Source organism: Echeneis naucrates, chromosome 15 (assembly GCF_900963305.1).
Source record: "Echeneis naucrates chromosome 15, fEcheNa1.1, whole genome shotgun sequence".
Classification (NCBI taxonomy): Eukaryota; Metazoa; Chordata; class Actinopteri; order Carangiformes; family Echeneidae; genus Echeneis; species Echeneis naucrates.
The window spans coordinates 7,046,136-7,064,707 of NC_042525.1; the positions used below are offsets into that span (position 1 = coordinate 7,046,136).

An 18,572-nucleotide genomic window follows, 5' to 3' on the forward strand; every position below is an offset into this window, starting at 1 on the left:
AGTATTCACATTTCAGAGAGCAACAACAGCTCTGAACTTGTTCAACATCCAGACAAGGAAATGTCAAGACAATGCTCTGAATCTTTTAAACGGAGCAATGCTGCTTTGCCTTTATCCTTTTGTGCAGGCTCAACGCCAAATGCCTGCTGAACTATATAACCTCACGATAAAAGCTGGGGATTACATTCAGCGAAGGGGTTTGTGTTTATTTCACAGTGAATTACAATATAGGAATCTCAGAAAAACCTTTACTTCCTTTTTGACATTTTTTCACATTCTGATTAAATAAATGTTACTCATGCTTCAGCTTTCTTCTTTCCTCACACTAAAACATACGTCAGAGAAGTGTTGGCACTGTTTTATCAATTAAGAACAGTACATCACTTGATAAAATGCAAAGATTTTTTCATTTATTTTTTCTTTTAGGCCAAGCTGAGCTAACGTACAGCTGAGGAACAGAAAAACGCAATTTTCCCGTCCAGTGATTTAGCTGAACCATCAACATTGGTGTCGTTAAAAATAAAAAAATAAAGAAAAAAATTGCCACGCTTGTGCAGTTTGAGATGGATAATTCATATAATTCATGTCAGAAACAAATTGTTGAGTTACATGCACCCTCTTCCTTCGCAGCTTTTATCTAATTTGCTTTAATTGCTGCTGCTCTCTCAAGTAAGCAGACTCCGCTGGGTGCTTTCGCACAGTCATGGTGTCCTTCTGTCCCATCAGCTTCTTGGGAGTTCTGTAGAGCTCTACCTCGCTGCTGCAGTTGCATCATTAATCAACTGGAAGTTAGTGCCTGCTCCAGCACTGGCTGAACTCGTAGGCCAAAGTATGCGCACAGAATAATGAGCCAAACTCATGGGACGTTTCAAATGAGATTTTCTTTTGATTTGATTCCCCTTTGCGCTCCCTCAAGGGTATTTGTTTCTGATATTACCATCTTTATGGGGCCATATTCATTTGATACAAAGTGTTAATTGTTTTTGTGGTCTTGTTGGAAGTAATCTAAAAAATATTTCATCTTCATTTGGAAAGTACATGCACTTGTCACCGTTGTTAAACAGTTTAATTAGATACTGATACCATGTTGTTTCTTTATGTGTATTAGATTGCTGCGATGATACGAGCGTCTGTGATGGGGATCTGCAGCTCAAATGTAAATGTTTAAAAAAAGAATAATCACGTCAAGCATGACTTGAACCAAAACGATCACATATCTGGGAAATTCCCTCTTGAGTGCAGAATGCGCTGCAGCCATTATCCCTTTCATAAATACCAATGAAAAGCTGGAAAGAAATTCCTAAAAATATAAGAGTTTATGTTGGTGCAACTTATAGTGGAACAGCTCTGAAAAGTCACTTTCTGGTGGAAAATGAGCTAAGGCAAAAGCAAGCCGTGAAGTTGCACACAGTAAGATTGATGCCAACAGAGGAGGCTATGAAGAGCCTCTGGGACATGAGCACTTGTATCAGCAGGGGGATTAGAGGAAAATATGCAAAGAAAGAGTCAGTGGAAAGATAAATGTGTAGGCACCTTGTGAAGAACACAAAAAATGAAAACCCTCACCAGGGAATAACATAAAAATTTCATTCACCTTGAACCTGCAGTGAATTCAGTCTAATTTTATCCTTTGCATACAATGTCACTGCAGCATTATCTGCTCTGGGGTTAATCTGCTGCTGGTGAAAATTTTGTGCCACCGCAACCCGGGCTCCAGCTTAAATTCAGATTTATGCTATTTTGGAAAATGCTTACACTGTGAACCGGAATGCAACACTGACCGCTTAGTTTACAGTTCCATGAAAATCCTCCATGAAAATGATTTATGCATCTTTTTGATAAGTTTCCTTTTATTGCTTTCCTTGGTGCATAGAAATGCCTGATCCACCCTCCCCAAAACATGTGCGCTGTAAAAACCAAATAAAAAAAAAAAATTCTTCCATCACATGCTAGATGAAAAAACCTGATGATACTGTCCCAAATGATCATTTCCATTAATGCTACATGTGAAATACACTGAATGGCAGCTTCGCCCCATTAAACCCTCAGCTGTGTTGCACAAGCCTAAAACAAGAAGCACAGCGCCCTGAGGTGAACCCAATCGTCCATCTGACGGACTAGGTCGCAAAAACACAAACACACACTCGTCTTCCTGTTTACAGCTTTCAGAGAAAAACCATGAATTTTTAAGTGAGTCAACCTCAATCATTTATTTGGTCAGCTTTTCAGGACACTTGTAGTGCTCCTTCGCACATCCAGTGTCTCTCAGGTAGAATGAGTGCAGCGTAATGGTGTTATTTCGTAAGGCACAAGCGTTGAGAGTACAGGGCTGGCATGTTTTGTCTTTTCATAAGCTACACTATCTGCACATCACCAAAGACTGACGAACTTCCTGCAAAGGGGGTTAGTAATTACCTTGGTTAGTTAGCCTTTTTTATATTGTGATGTAAATATTGTTTCTATTAGCTGACTAAATTAGAGGCGTTTTAATTATCTCCTAATTGATTTGGTCTGCTGGTTTTAAACGCGATGGTTTCTCTAGGTGTCAGTCATGCAGAGAGCACTGACAGCCCTGACACTGTGTACAGATGCCTTTCCCATAATTGCAAGAATATTTGTTTAAATTGCACATGTACGTCGTCAAGGGGGAATGGCACAGCATATGGGTCTCTCCCATGTAATTAGACAATCATCATGTCCATCACCTCCATGTCCATATGCTAGATCAGTCAGTCACCTCTTTTCAGGCATCTTGGTTGAATGAATTTAAATTTTTGAAATTTTCTCCAATTTATTTCTGTAGGCCCACCTTGCAAGAAGAAGAGCGCCCCCTGCCTCCCGAATCCGTGCAGAAACGGCGGCTCATGTGAGGAGGGCCTAGAAGGATTTGTTTGTCATTGCCAAGAAGAGTTTGGTGGCCTCTATTGTGACTCCAGAGTTGACTTGCATTGCGCGTCATACGAGTGTCAAGAGGAACAAATTTGCTCTGCAGGGGACCGTGTGAGGACTTCATTTATCTTATTTATTTTATCTCTGTGGGACATAAATAAGGGATTTCTCATGGAAATTAATATAGTATCTTAAAACAAGATCAAATGGTTTTATTCTGAAGGCTACAACAGCAATTAATATCTTCTCATAAAGATGAGCTCTGGGAAAGTGTTTCCCTCCTCTAACTTTTTGATTGTATGTCCCACTGCACATTTAAGTGCCAGTTTGAAATGGCTCTCATCAAAAGCTTTTTGTAATTGGATGCCTGCCGCAATTTTCACCTTTGGCTGGAAATGTTATTGTGATCATACATTCTCCAAATGCAGTAGTGTTCCTAATGTTTAGTAGGATACACAAGAGAAAATCCAGTAATGGCCTAATTGTCTTTTCCTGACCTTTTTGCTTTGTTCATTAGAGTTTGCCAAGTGCACTCCACATACTCACAACCCACCTAAGAATACTAGAGTAGAATGGGCTAAAAGGGACATTTATCTAAATAATGCCTGATATTGCTGCTGCTTAAGATGGATATTTTTTTAGTCCTTCTGCTTAATTTGAATTTCAAATCCATTTAACTTTGAATTACAAGAGTATGAGCATTTATTAACCTCCAATAACATTTATACGTCTTAAAATACATACACATTAAGCCCATTATTGACTTTCCTACTTGGATGTTCTTATGTAATTGTGGATGTTGCTAAGAAATAATGAATCAATCCAGGTAGGATTTTCTCACTACGCTAAATCTAGTTACCTGAGCGGCCTTTTGTGCGATCTGACCCTGTTCTCCCAAGCCGATAGGTGACCTGATTTGTCTTGCCTCTGTATGCAGGCTTCCAAATGTGTCTGTCCAGATGATAATGCAGTCCCAGCATGCAGAAGGCAGCAGAACGTGTGCAGCCCATCACCGTGTCTCAACAATGCCAGCTGCGTGTCCAGGGGAAATGATTATGTCTGCAGGTGAAACACAGAAAAATCTAATGGAGGCCACTCTCGTAGTCCGCTCTCTAGATGATTGCGGTGTCTTGTGAATTTGTGTTCCAATGTTAAAGGAATGAATGTGGATCTGTTTTCAATCTTTTATTGGGATTAGATTTTTTTTTTTCCCAATGAAAAAAAGATGTTTCATTGATTGACAACCAGTACCAGGTAAAGAGACCAGGAGTTGGAATTATGTTTCCAAAACTATATTACACTAACTATACAAAACATTATATAGCCACAGTGTTACCAAGAAGATGGGTACTATCTATTAACTTCAATCGGTGTTTCACTCACCATCCTGGAGATGTAAATACTGACTTGTGCACCAATTGTGTTTTTAATCCACAGCTGGAAATAGTCCCTGTTAAATGCAATATTTAGCAGCAGTTTTAAGAAATTACTTAAAAAAAAAAAAAAAAAAAAAAAAAAAAAATATATATATATATATATATATACACACACACACACACTTGCCAGCTTGGGGCCCGATGACAAGGGCAGCAAAGGCATCGTCGGAAAATGCTTGGTTTGTTTGTGATATGCCACCAGAATCTTCTTTGAAATAGAAAAATAAGGCCGGTCAACTTGGTTTTTGAAATATTGTTTTCACCCGCTTATTTTTTCACCGTCCACTGTGGCGCACTGTCGATGTTTTTGAAATGGAGTTTTTACACAGCGTATCACAAGGCTGATTCATTTGAAGCACTCAACACATACGGCACAGTACACAGTGACCTTGGCTCCAAATAATAGGAACCGTTCCTCCATCATAATTTCAGATGATAATAATAGACGTACAATATCTGAAATTATTCTCAACTTGCCAGCTCTCGCAGTCACAAGACTCAGTATATGAAAATTACGGGGAAAGTTGATTAAGTGACAATCAGTGAAATAACAAGCGTGTTTTTTTTTTTTTGGCTGTTGTAAGAAAATATAATCCACCAATCTCAAGGTCCAATTGGCATGTATCACAAGCAGATAACGTGGAGGAAAAAATTATAACCCCTTTCTCCCCCCCCCCCCCCCCCCCCCCCCCCAGAAAATAAATAAATAAATAAACAAGTGTGTGCGTGTGTGTGTGTGTGTGTGTGTGTGTCTTGTTAGTGCTTGAGGCTCGGGGTGAATTGATTTTAATGACACTGACCTCCCAACAGATGTCTGAGGGGGTTTTCTGGGAAGAATTGTGAAGAAGTAATTGACTACTGCAGCCTGCTCAATATCAGCTGCCTAAATGAGGGATTGTGCTTGAGTGTAATTGGCGGATATCAGGTAAGTAATTCAATGTTTCATTCTTAATGAAATACTCTCAGGCCTGCAAGATATGACTCACACTGCATTTACATGGGAGTTATTGTATGAACGGAGGGTGAACACACACATGAAGAGACGTCATAGATTTTGACTTGGAGCTCAAAATGCTGCAATGAAAGTTGTCCATTCTTTTATTGCTTTTGATTAAATGTGACGAGAATTTGCCAATTTACATGTAAAACTCCTAACAAGTGTTTTTTTGTTTTGTTTTACTTCTGTGTTTGATGTAGTAATGGCAATAGGAAAAAAATGAAGTAGTTACTTTCCCTGGAAACTAATTACTCAGTTAGAGTAACACATAATGAGGATAATAGAATTTCTCTGAATATATTTGTTGCATAATTCATGCATGTCAACATGTAATCTTTAAATACTAAATAATGTTGATTTGACTGATAAATGCTTCAGAGGGGCAACCCCTGACTTGACGTGGCCAATTTTCTTTGAATATATGTAAAAATTCGACACAAATAGTCTATTGAACACCTCCAGTGTTTAAAATAAATGTAACTTTGAAAGTTCTCTCCATCTTCAGTGTGTAGATATCTGCTTCACTTTGAAATAAAAAAACAATAAAAAGAGAAAAACAAAAATGTCAGTGGTAGGATCTGTGGACAGACAGCAGTAATCCAATTCTGACCCATTAATCATTGTGAGTATGTGGATGCTTTGCACAGACAGGCGGGTTCTGGTCTAATTTGCCTCTCTATTGCTCACTTTCCTGAAATGTCTGTCTTTTTTTTTTTTTAACACAACACCTGAGACTGCTCTGTAATGCCCCATAGCTCCTAATTATTCTCCATCAGTCTTGTTCTATTAGACCACTGAGAGTGTCCTTAATCTGAAATCCACTTTTAGCTGCTTCATGCTGACGCACCTCCAGTCGGGGTCAGACATAATCAGAAAACGCTACTCCTTTCAAATGCGCCTGTTCTTGTTTTTATGTTTTTACTTTTGTTTTACATTTTCTTTTGAGCATGAAAACCACAATGTAGTTTGTTAAGAACAGGCTGCTTGTATTTCCCTCATGATGAAGATGCTTCTCAGTGGACGGAATTAAACTAGATGTCAGATTGAACCAATTTTGTCGGTTGACATACAGACGTGAAGTAAATTATCACTTAGTCTAAAAAATGCATTTTAAATGGAGAGATGGAGGTAAATTAATGACTATGGATTCCTATTTGAAAAAAACTAGTACACGCAAATTAGGGAAAAAAAAAAAATTTGACCCTTGCTACACATAATGGTGCACGAATGATTTGACCAATCCAACCAGGTTCATTTGGGTGTATCCAATATCCATCTCCACAATTTCTTTTCATTCACCACAATGTAGTTTCATTCATGGAGATCTAATTATTTAAAAATGTCTATTTGTCAATCCCAGTAGTCTACAGGCCTTTTTCTTTCAAACCACCTCCATATTACAGGAGAAAATAATACCTAAGAGGTATTTAGACTATCCATCATAACTTGAACACAATCTCTGAAAATCAGATGTACTGCTGAGTTTATTTAAAGTCATTTTCTCGATGCTGTGACCACAACGTCCAGCTATTCCCGTCATATTTAGGTGTTGGCAGATATCGCTACCTCAAAACCTGAGAAAATCAAATTAAACCTCTCTGTGTGGGTAGATAATGAGGCAATAGAGCTTCTTGTAGTTCGGGTGAGTTGACCCTTTTTAATTTGATGGTGTACAGGCACTTCAGATAAACTGCGTCCTAATTGCTAACGTTTTAATTCTGGCAACATTGGTACGAGCGAAAAGATCCCCTCGCTGTTCTCTGTCGAGTGTCGAGGAAGCATTCACCAACTGGAGCCTTAAAGTGTTCAGTGTTTAGCTTTAAATCCAGCGTGGTGGGTCGGAGCAAAAATAATAAAAAAAAAAAAAAAAGCATTTTTGTCTGTATCTTCATGATGAGTTAATGTGTGCTGTACCACTTTTGTCGTCTATCTGCAGTGTGTTTGTACCCCAGGATGGGTGGGAGAGTTTTGTCAGTATGTGGCCGACGCCTGCTTGATGAAACCAAACAGCTGCTTGAATGGAGCCACGTGCATTACAACAAGTCCGGCGTCATCTTCCCCACAGCACACCTGCAAATGCCTCCCTGGCTTCACAGGTGAGATGACTTCACTTTACTGCCTTGTTTTGTTTTGTTTTGTTTTGTCGCCCTGTTTCCATCTGCCTGTCCATCTGTCTGTTGGCAGGATATCTCAAAATATGCATTGATTCGTACAAGCTGTTTGGGGAGGCTGGCTGTGGGACATGTGATGACCGATTGATATTTGGGGACAATCTGACATGGAGTTGGCATAGATTGACAATTGCATATTTTTGGCATTGGCTTGTTTTGTGTGTGGGCTTTGTTTGTTTGTTTGTTTTTTGTTTTTTTTTTTGACATTTACTGACTTTTTTTTAATCTAAACATCATGCAATTGTAATGTATTCTTAATTCTAAACAATCATGTGAAGCAGACATGCAATACAGGTAGTCGAATTTTTTGAATATCTAACTCATTTAAGACTCGTGTGCTGTCGGCATGGAGGACATTTGATATGGAAAGCGCTCATGTTGAGAGCTATCCATAATTTATAAAAGTTTCTATTTTGCCTTTCATTGGTATTTTTAAGGGAGATGGCATTGAAACATAGAGACAAGTCGTGAGAAACGTGTGTATTGCATCCAGCATGCATAATTTATATCCTGCTAGAACAAATACACTTCTACCGTGCTCACAGAAAAATACTCTTATCTGATTGGCTGGTAAATTGAAGGGAAATAAAAAGCTGGGAAATGCTTTCTGTGTTTCATTTTGTCATCCCAGAAAAACTGAACTGCTCATATATTATATCCAAATATTTAAAGCATTAATCTGACGTATTAGTTAACTCTGCGGTTTGTAATGAGTTTAATCCACCATTAATCACGTCTTAAGTTTGTTGGCATGATTAGACTGACTACAAAAATGAAGGCTGCTTTAAACCCTTTTTTGATTAAATCAAATTTCAATATTGATGGGGTTTTGCTTCTTTGTTTCTGTTTTTTTTTTTTTTTTTTCCCCTGACCTAACATGGCCAAGCTGACGAATGTAAGATCAGTAGTACCAGTGTTTCATTAAAATTTGAGAGATGTTTGACTTAACAAATAACTTGGAAGTCAGGTAGGTCTGAACAGCTTTGTAACAACATTTTGTAACAGTGCAGCTAAAGTTAGCTGCAGATACTTGGTGCAGTGGTGACTTCATTAATTTTCAACTACTGTGTATTAGTTCCAGTTCAGCTGAAACTAACCAGCCTGCTTTAAATTAAACCCTGGATTTATAGATATACCTCAGAATAAATGATCTTAAGATGAAGAACGGCCTCCTACGGAGCTTTCAATTTACAATTTAAAGATTTAAATTGCATCTGCATTGCATTGCAAGGACAGAAAAAGGAAAAAAGAGTGGTAGTGTTTGCTCTAATCCACTTAGCTCCAGTCTGTTGTCTAACCAACCAGATTTTAGAGCTGTTTGTTTTTCAGAGATAGTGACCTTAAGGGTTCATTCAGTGACCTCTAATAGTGTATCGTGGGTCAGCAGGGCAACAGTGAGAGGGGAGGCCGTTCTGTAATCGTCAGCTTAAGCTTCAAAGTGCCATGTCTGCAAGCATCTGCTGTGATTAATGCCTCCATAGACTGGCTTGTGTTCCACAACTGACTCTGACCTTCTGACCTCTGATCTACGTGTGGGGGAGGAAGACAGGGATAAACAGAAATTCCCTGCAGTCATCAGTAGATGCGTTTTTGGTGGTAGTTGCACTAGGAGTTCTTCGTTATTTGGTGCAGATGCAACATCAAGAAAAACCAACAAGAACAAGAAGTCGAGCATCAAAGATGACTTTCAGACCAGCTCTGTGGTTGGTTGTGATTTATTTATTATTTTTTTCAAAACATCATGAGCCAACTGTTAATTTTAAGCAAAGGCAAGTACTCTTGATAATGGAATTCTTTTAACACCGAAGCTTATTCACCAGTAGCCTTAACTGCTTGACATTTTTAAGCCCTTCTGCTGATTGTGTTTAATCCAAATACTCTGGCAGACCACTCACCAATTAGCTGCCAGCACAGAGCATGGCCAAAGCTTGTTAAGCTATCAATGACAACTGTTAAAAAAAAAAAAAAAAAAAAAAAAAAAGAGAGCGAACAAGTGAGTAATAGATAGAAAAACAAAAGAGGTTGTTGAAGAATATGAGATTTGAGAAATTAGTGTAACCTTTTTGATTTGCTGTGCTTTAAAAAGACTGTGTGATATCCGCATTGAAAAAGCAGGGCAGTTTAGGACAGGTGGATTAGGATGGAGACACCCCCTAATCTGAAAAGGGTTGCATCAATATAGAAAGAACTGTGTGTGTGTGTGTGGGGGGGGGGGTAAATCATTTTTGGAAATTACTTGGACAGTTACTTGGTGATGTATTCAATGCATTTACATTTAGCTCTTGTTTGTTGTGAGGTCCTTCTTTAGTCTGTGCTCAGCTGGACTGAGATCAGGTGAGAATATTCCTCCACTTCTTGCTGGGGGGAAAAAAAAAAGCTCTTTGCTTGGTTTGGCCATATGTTTAGGATTGCAGTCCTGCTGAATGATGAAATGACTCATCCGCTGAGTTCTGATGCATTTGGCTGAATGTTAGCACAGAATGTTTCTGTATACCTCTGCATCCATCTTGCTGCTTCCATCAGCAGTGGGAATCATCAATAAATCCCGGTGAGCCAGGTCCATTGGCAGCCATACAGCCCGAGCCATAACAGAACCAGCACCGTGTTTGAAAGATGAGGCGGTTGCTTTGGTTCATGAGCTGTTCCTTTTTCCCCTCAACACTTTCCCAGTTCAATCATTTTGATTAAGCTTGATTTTTGTTTCATCACCCCGTGCAACTTTGTTTTGAAACTTCACAAAGTGCTTTCTTTTTATATGTTTTTGCAAATTTCAATGTGGCCTTTCTGTGTTTCAGACTTGCCAAGCGTTTGCATGTTTTAGTGAATCCTGAGGCTCTTGATTGTTGACGGGGCAACATGTACACCTACGTCTGATCTGCAGTCAAATCTGAGTTTCCCCTGACCATGCAAGAGATTTTTTGCTTTTACCTGAATTGCAGAACTGTGGTTGACCATCTCATTTGCCTTTTTTTTTTTTTTCTGTGGCTGTTCTCATGTGCAAACCCAACAATCTCTACATCATTATTTTTAAGAGTGCACCCACCTGTTGGCTTTGGCCAACCAACTATCTTTGAAATATCTTTGTGATTTTTTCAGCCTCCATTTTTATTTACTTCAGCTGTGTGGTCCGGTTGCCTCCTATTAATTGGTTTAAAGGGCGTCTCTGAGCTCTCATTCAAGCCTGTGAACTCTTTCTGTGTTGAAAATGACTGAAATGAAACGCAGCTACAGTAAGTAGTGCAATTGTTTTTGAACCCTTGCTCTTGTTTGGACACTTTAACATAAAAGAGACTATATCTTCTGTTCTTTCCATAGTCACATCAAGTTTTCTTCAAGTAGACCTGAGACTTGACACTTTAATGTAGTATCCATTATTTTATTTTAAATTGACTGCCGAAGATAATGAAATACAAAAAAAAAAAAAAATACTTCAAATGTGGACTGCACCTTCAACAAAAGCTTAATTCAAATGTAATTTTCTCAGCAGTTGGGGTCGTACACAACAATGATGTTTCTTAATCCCATTCTTAAGATGTTTAACTCAGTAATAAAGTCGTATTTGCAGCAGTGTCTGTCTCTACATTTTCTAGGAGGACTTAACAGTTAACACTTGAGTGGAATTTATTTTTTGACATTTCTGAATATTATTATATTATGATTAAATTATCAATTCAATCCAAAAGGTTAACATTTTTATATTGTAAAAGGGTGAGATTGTTAAGACACAGCATTGTTCTCTTCTTTTCCCACTTAAACAACTGGTGAATATATATATATATATATATATAATTTTATTTTTTTTTTTTTTCTCCTCCTCTGTCGATATCACGTTCTGGCCTATATAGCATATTTTTCCATCTCTAGTCTTAAATCCTGACATACTCACCTGTCAGTCAGATAAGCCCTTACATAGCACTACATGAACAAGATTTTTTCCGTCTGTTCAAAGCTCAAATCTGTTGCCACTTCAGTAATGGAAAATTGTCTCTTACACCATGGCAGGTCTTAGTGACTGATAGAATTCATCATTTTCTGGCATCTTGGGATTTTCGCTTTGGAATTTCGAACCATGCAGCGTAGAAAGGCCAATTTAATTTTGAGCTTTGCCCACAAACCCCACAGTACTCTATCATAGATCATAACTCAGGATGCATTACCCAAGCTACGGCATTCCGGTTTCATTTTGGAAGGCTTTATTTTTCACAGTACAACAAACTCCTGGCATATATTTTGCCGGGCTCATTCATATACCCCAAATTTCTATTTTAATTGTGCGTAATAATAAAATATGCAATGACATATCATGCAGTAAAACATGCAATATAAGGACTAGACATAAACTAATCTGTTTTTTTTGTTTGTTTTTTTTCAGTGGTACAGAACATTTGCATTTGCTTTTTTATCTTTCCAATAAATGACTTGTCTTCAGGAACCTCTAAATTAAGAAAATGATGAGCCAGATGTTATTTACCAAAATAAAAAATAATTATACCAACCATTTTGTTCACAATGACTTTCAATATCCTTTTTTAATATTTGTACAATTTTCAGCTGTCACTAAATAAACATTTTACAAATCACCATGTTATATAATGAATATTTCACTAAACAGGGATACAGTATTCTATCGTTTAGTTTATTAACTCCAATATTTGAGCGTAGGCGTTTCTCAGGTTTTAGCAGGACGAATTTATATAATTTTCGACTGCGCAGCGTAGTATATTTTGTATATCATGACCTGTAGCAGATTCTGTGGAGATGATATCAATCATAGCGTTTGTGTTGTAGCACTAGGTTGCTGCTGTCAAGAAGGGACTTTCACTATGTGTCACTGCCGCTCTGTTATTGATGATAGGACATTTTGAATTAATAACCTGCACTGCAAAATGCCCCCACCCCCAACCACAGTGCTGAAACTAGCAGCTGCTGATGCAATTGGGCTCGAAGACAATCTCCTTTCAAGGAAACCAGGATCCACTGCCTAATTTGCTCTCTTCAGCCAGGACAAAGCTCATTATTAAGTGACCATTTGCTTAACAAAAAAGTGAGTCGAACCAATCCAGCCATAGTGCTCCTTGAGCCAGACCTTATCTTAGAGCATGACTCATTCTCCCTTCTTTCAGGAGAAACCATGAGTAAATAGTTTGGAAGTGTTTTTATTTATTTTCTTAATGGAAGAATTGAAAGAAGATGAATATCATTGTGTCAACTCTGTGATGACTATATAACGCAACTCAACAGCCAGTTTAGCTTGACATACAGACTAGTGGCAATTGAAAAAGTTAGAAAGGAGTCCGTCTAGCACCTAGTCAGTGTGAAAAGTTAAAACTCACGCTGTTCTCGGGGGTTTGATATCTTTTGGACAAAGCCGGCCTCATAATTTCCCCCTTTTTTCAGCCTGAATGCTGAGTAGAGCTGACTTACTTAGCATACAAATGGGAAGGTGCTTTGATTGCATCTGGCTCTGTATTTCCCAAAACTATGTGTGCTAACAATGCAAATGCAAATATATTATGTGCGTTATGAAGAGATCTTCTGTGTGAAGACAAGGATGCATTTGAGATGAATCTAAACTCTGCATTATTTACCTTTTATTTCAGGGACCAGATGTGAGACTGAGATCAGTGAGTGTGACTCCAGCCCCTGTCAACACAACGGCACATGCTTAGATTTACTAGGACGCTACGAATGCCAATGTGCTCCAGGTACTGTATGCTGGGATATATATACACAACTTTGTATTGTAGGGACTTTGTAATAAATTATGAATGACATCACAGTGTAGGCTGGTAGCAGGTAGTGCTGCAGATTTTACTTTCAGAGGCACCGTGCCCCTCTGGCTATATGACTGTACCCTGAAAGCTAAAGGTAGTTGGCAGCAGGGTCTGCACACTGTTGCACATCCTGCCTATCGACAACAGGCTGGCCAAGTCAGAATGATTTAATTCACCTCATCAATCATAGATGTTACATCTTACATCTATGTTTACTTGGAATATTTTCTTTCATTTTCATTTTGTTCATTTCGATAATTTTCGTTCACTCAGTACAGAGTGAAAGTGTGCTTTTATTGCTTTCTCACTGGTAAAGCTGCTAAAATTCTGACATTTAAAAAAAGAATATGGAAAAAAAAAAAAAAAAAAACGTGTATCAGCACACTATCCCACATTGTGACGCACACAGGCAACAAGGATTAGTCACATCTTTCACTGTATCAATTTAAAGTCTTGGCCTGTGATTGACAGCTCGGGGTACTCAACAAGCTCATTGACAGAGCTCAATAATGCAACCAAGTCCAAATGTTATATTATGAAAGTCCTATAAATATAATTTTCCTATAACTGTTTCTTGCGCCTCGTTGGCTGGGTCTAAATTTACATTCACTGAATGTAAACGGGCCATTCGCAGGCGCCCTTTGTTCTTGGCACAGCGCAGTTTGCGGGTCTGAGAATCGCTCTTGCCCACTTTACCAGAATGTTTCACAAAGAGCGAAGACACTGTCGGCATCTCGGTGACCTTGAGATGTTTTTCTCACCGGAGTTTGACCATTCTTATTTTTAGCTGTTGTTCTCAGCAGGAACATGATTGTTTTTTCGCTCTTGTCCAATTAAACATTAAAGGAAAATGCCAGTCTTAATGACACAAGGTCCCTCCGCCTCAGTTCAAAGCAAGAACTTTTGAGTCACTACTTAAGGTGACATTCATAGGTGGAATCGTATTTTCTTCAAATGAGATGAGGAAGATCATGAAAAGTTTTAGCGCTTGTTTTGTTCGGAGTTGTGCGAGGCCGGATGCTCATCTGGCATGCATTGGTTCAGACACGGGGCACACCCTGGACAGGTTGGCATTCTGTCATAGCCTACACACAGACAGAAAAACAAAGCCATATCTGCAGGGAATTTAGAGTTTCCAGTTGACTTAACTTGCATGTCTTTGAACTCGGGGAGGGAGGTGGAGGAAATCTTTGCAGACGTGCGGAATACTTGCAAACTCACACACAAAGGCAAGCAGGTTAAATCGCTGGACCTCTGGAATAACAATGATAATGGCCAAACAAAGAAACTTAATAAATACTTAATTAACAAAAATAATCTACCAAGTAAGAAAACATTTAAATGGTGTTGATTATTCCAGTGCTGGGAAAAAAAAAACAATAAGACCATCTGATACAACTGTCATTTGCGTGTCCCTTTTGCTTGAGTGAGCATCACTGTTTAAATCGGTTTGGGCTGTTTGAGGAATGGGGGGTTGGGAACCTCCCACCACAGATGTCAACTTGAATTAGACCCACAACGAACCTGAGGATTGAACATTTACCGTGTGTGGCCCCTGTCACCCCCCCCCAACATCATGGACTGTACTGCACCCATCTGCACTAGTGTGTCTGTGCGTTCAACATGTGTGTATTGAACGCAGACTGACTGCAGTCATACGACATAAATGGACACAGAGTATTGCGAGAGAGTTGCTTCACCTCTGACTTGACACTGTTATTCTCTCATCCCAAACACAACCCAGCGACCCGCGTTTTTGCACACAAGGTTGTGCTTTTTTGTGTTAAACAGGGCCATTTCTACCACTTTTCAGTTCCTTTTGAAGCTGCCTTTGCAGCCTGCCGTAATCCCTGATCATGAATCCCTAACTCCCTGAGTAAACTGGTACTAGATGTGGCCATAGATCCATGGTAACGAAATTCCACAGGGCATATGCTGGCTTTCCAGCCTTGCTGCTAAATCTCATTCGTTATCTCAGTAAACCTAAGCCTCTTCTGCTCATATGCTTCATCTGCTGCATCTTCTCATGGTGAAGTGGTTTCTACAACATTAGGAAAATAGTCCACTGAGTTTTAGCGCACATGTCTGAAGACCAAAGTCTTAAAACCAAAGTCCACAGACATGGATAGAATTATAAATTGTTGGTCTTTTTCAGTCTTTATTTTAAGCTTTGCCTGGAACTGAATACATTATACTGTACCAACTCATTGACACATAACCAATAAAAGTAAATGCATAAAGCCAAACTAATACTAATACAAGTTAATTTTTGGTGTTTTATGGTGAGTTCAGTTATTGCGATGCCATGGTAACTAACATCTATTGTGTGAAGTGTTTTTTTTTTTTGTTTGTTTGTTTTGTTGTTGTAGTGACAATAGTGTCAGAAAAGCATGAAACCCAGAAGAGAAAAAAAGAGGGATTTCACGGAGAAAGGAGGAAAAATGCGTAGTATTACTGACTGACTGTTCAAACTAGAGACAAAGAATTAAATAGAAGTTCAAGTTAAATACAATTTCAGGGAGGCACTGTAGTGCATTGACTATGCTTCAAAATGGGGCCAGTCCTCCAGACGACCCACAATTGGCCCAATTTTGGCCTTGTTTATTAAATATATAGAGCTGCTGGCCTGGTAGAGAGACATAAATTACAGATGGGATTGCGGCACTGATTACAGATATACTCTCTGCTGGTTCAGTGTTGCATCAGTCACACTAACTAAGAAATGTTTTCCTGCAGGTTTTCTGGGAAAGAATTGTGAAGTGGACACAGATGCTTGTGCTCTTCCCAGCAGCACATGCCCACCGAAGACTCAGTGCTTAGATCTCCCAGACGGCCTTGAATACACCTGCCGTGTGCCTTGCCCTCAAAACTTGCAAGTGGGTACAAACACCGTAATAGACTATTATATTAGTATATAGTATTCACATGCTGACAGGTTCTCTTAAGTCTCATACGTGTTTGAAGAGCTCTGAATGTTCTGTTTATTTGGCTTCAAGAAATGTATGTGTATTCTCTGCAATGGTGCTGCAACATTACAGCAGGGAATCATGGGAAGGAAACCAGTGAAGTTTTAGGTAATATTCTCATCTATTACTTGAAATGAGTCAGTGAAATGAGTTTCTACACACATTGCTTTTGTTGTATTAAAACACAGAAAGCGCATTTATGTCATCTGATGGTATTTTATGGCTGTGTTTAGAACTTAATCAAACCATAATTTAATTCTAATGTAGAAAGTGCCATCTCCTAAAACACTGTGCAGCTTTCATAAGTAGAAATTGTGAGAAAGTACTCAATATTAATTTGTTATCTTATTCATACAGTAAAATGTGGGCTAATCTGGAGTTGCACTGTGGGATAAACCTGAGCATACATTCAGCAGGAAGACTGACAGAAAATGTGATAATCCATAAACACAGCACACACGCAGTGTGGAAGCTTTACAATATCGTCGCTTTGCTTGCGACTGGATGAAATTCTGGACTAATAATTGAGTTCACTGTTTGTGCCATCGCGACTTTGGAAATTTTGCTGTGTGAAACGTGCAAAGCACCAATACTCAAATGTAATCCAGTACCAGATTCTGACCTTCACCTGCCTCTATTACAAAACAGCTGAAATATGCAGTTCACTCTCAGTATGCTGCATATTTAAATAATTTAAGCATATTGTAATGTCTTTTTTTTATATATATATATATATTTCTTTTGAATATCTCCTGTTTATGTGGAAGGACCCAAAGCAGGAATTGTCTCATTGTTTATCAAGGTTTTCTCTCTCTCTCTCTCTCTTTCTCGCCTTTGGCGAATCAAAGAGTGAAAAGCCTCTGCCACCTGACGTGTATAAGTGCTGCTTAAGATTCTCAATGTCTATATTTTTGAATGTGCAGCATCCTTTAAGTATGGCTAAAAATCAACCATCCATTTAAAAAAAAAAAAAAAAAAAAAAAAAGCAGAACTGAGTAAATAAGCTTCTTTTGTTGACAGATGGAGATGATCACTCACTGTGGAGAAAGGGCCTTGTTGGCCCCCTTACAAAAAAGCCATAATGTCTGCATTATACACCTCGCCACAAGCCAGTTCTTCCTCTGCTCTTTTTTAACCCCTCTGCTATATATATGTTTATTTATTTATATGCCAGCTAGCAGGCTTATCTTTTTCTTACAGAGAACTCTTTGGGGGGTTCAGCTCTCAAATGATCATTGATCTTCTCTTGTAAGACATGATGTTGATGCAACATGGAATACTGAGTGAATCTGGTGCAATCAGTATTCGTGATTGTGTCATCTGGCTCATTTTCACGGAGTCAGGAACAAGAAATGGTCAGCGCTTACAAAATAATGGTTAGACTCAGTCCAAGATCAGAAGTTACTGCACAAAATGAAGTGATGTTCCTTTTTGCACTTGAAGCTGTATGTTTCTTATGATGTGGTTCTCATGGATCCGTCCTCTATCGACAGCCATGTTCCAATGGAGGAAGCTGTGTGCTGGGCAACGTCGGCAGCTACGCCTGTATCTGTGCGCCTGGCTGGTCTGGTCAGAACTGCCTTATAAATGTCAATGATTGTGTTCAACATTGGTGCCAAAATGGAGCCACCTGTGTGGATGAGATTGACGGTTACAGGTGAGTGTTGAAACCTGAAGTGTCTTTGTGGCCATTCTGGGCAGCAGAATGCCAATGATTACAAGAGCTGTGACATTTTCTGCTCTCTTCCTTCAGGGTGCAAGGAATGTCTTTTAAACTGTACAGTATTAAAAACTCTCTTCATTCTGCTGCAGCTGCTATTGTTCCAGAGGATACACGGGCAAATACTGTGAAGTGGACATTGATTACTGTGTTGACCATCGCTGCTCTGAACATGGTGTTTGCCTGGACCAGCGGCACAACTTCACCTGCCGCTGCATGCTTGGATTTGAGGGGTCGCTTTGTGAACTGGAAACAAATGAGTGTAACAGCTTCCCCTGTGCAAGCGGTGCCACCTGTGTGGACCTAATCAGTGATTATCAGTGCCACTGTCCCCCAGGGTTTGAGGGTATGAGACCGTCTGATGCAAATGAGAATCTGCTTACATCTTATCAGCTTTTTATTTCAATGTTTTAATATTGAACTGTTCCGACCTGAGAAACAGAATTTGAAGCAATATACACATAGAACTCTGTGACATGGAAAATTGAAATTTTTTAACTGGTCTGTTACAGTGATATATTTCAGGGGGAAAATATTTCCAATCTATTAATTTATCAGTGATAAACATAAATCCAAGAAAGTATAGTAGTTTCTAACACAGTTAGTTTTTGCAGATTAA

The 18,572-nt window shown here is 38.9% G+C and overlaps 1 protein-coding gene across 1 annotated transcript in view; it reads left to right on the top strand.

The window, feature by feature from the left end:
- Nucleotides 1-18,572, top strand: part of eys (eyes shut homolog) — a 133,916-nt gene that overhangs the window by 2,564 nt on the left and 112,780 nt on the right. Inside the window, exons 4-10 of the mRNA XM_029521794.1 lie at nucleotides 2,804-2,866; nucleotides 5,136-5,250; nucleotides 7,259-7,418; nucleotides 13,094-13,198; nucleotides 16,004-16,143; nucleotides 17,727-17,890; nucleotides 18,046-18,299. Coding sequence (XP_029377654.1) covers nucleotides 2,804-2,866; nucleotides 5,136-5,250; nucleotides 7,259-7,418; nucleotides 13,094-13,198; nucleotides 16,004-16,143; nucleotides 17,727-17,890; nucleotides 18,046-18,299 — 1,001 coding nt within the window. The remainder of the gene's footprint in view (nucleotides 1-2,803; nucleotides 2,867-5,135; nucleotides 5,251-7,258; nucleotides 7,419-13,093; nucleotides 13,199-16,003; nucleotides 16,144-17,726; nucleotides 17,891-18,045; nucleotides 18,300-18,572) is intronic.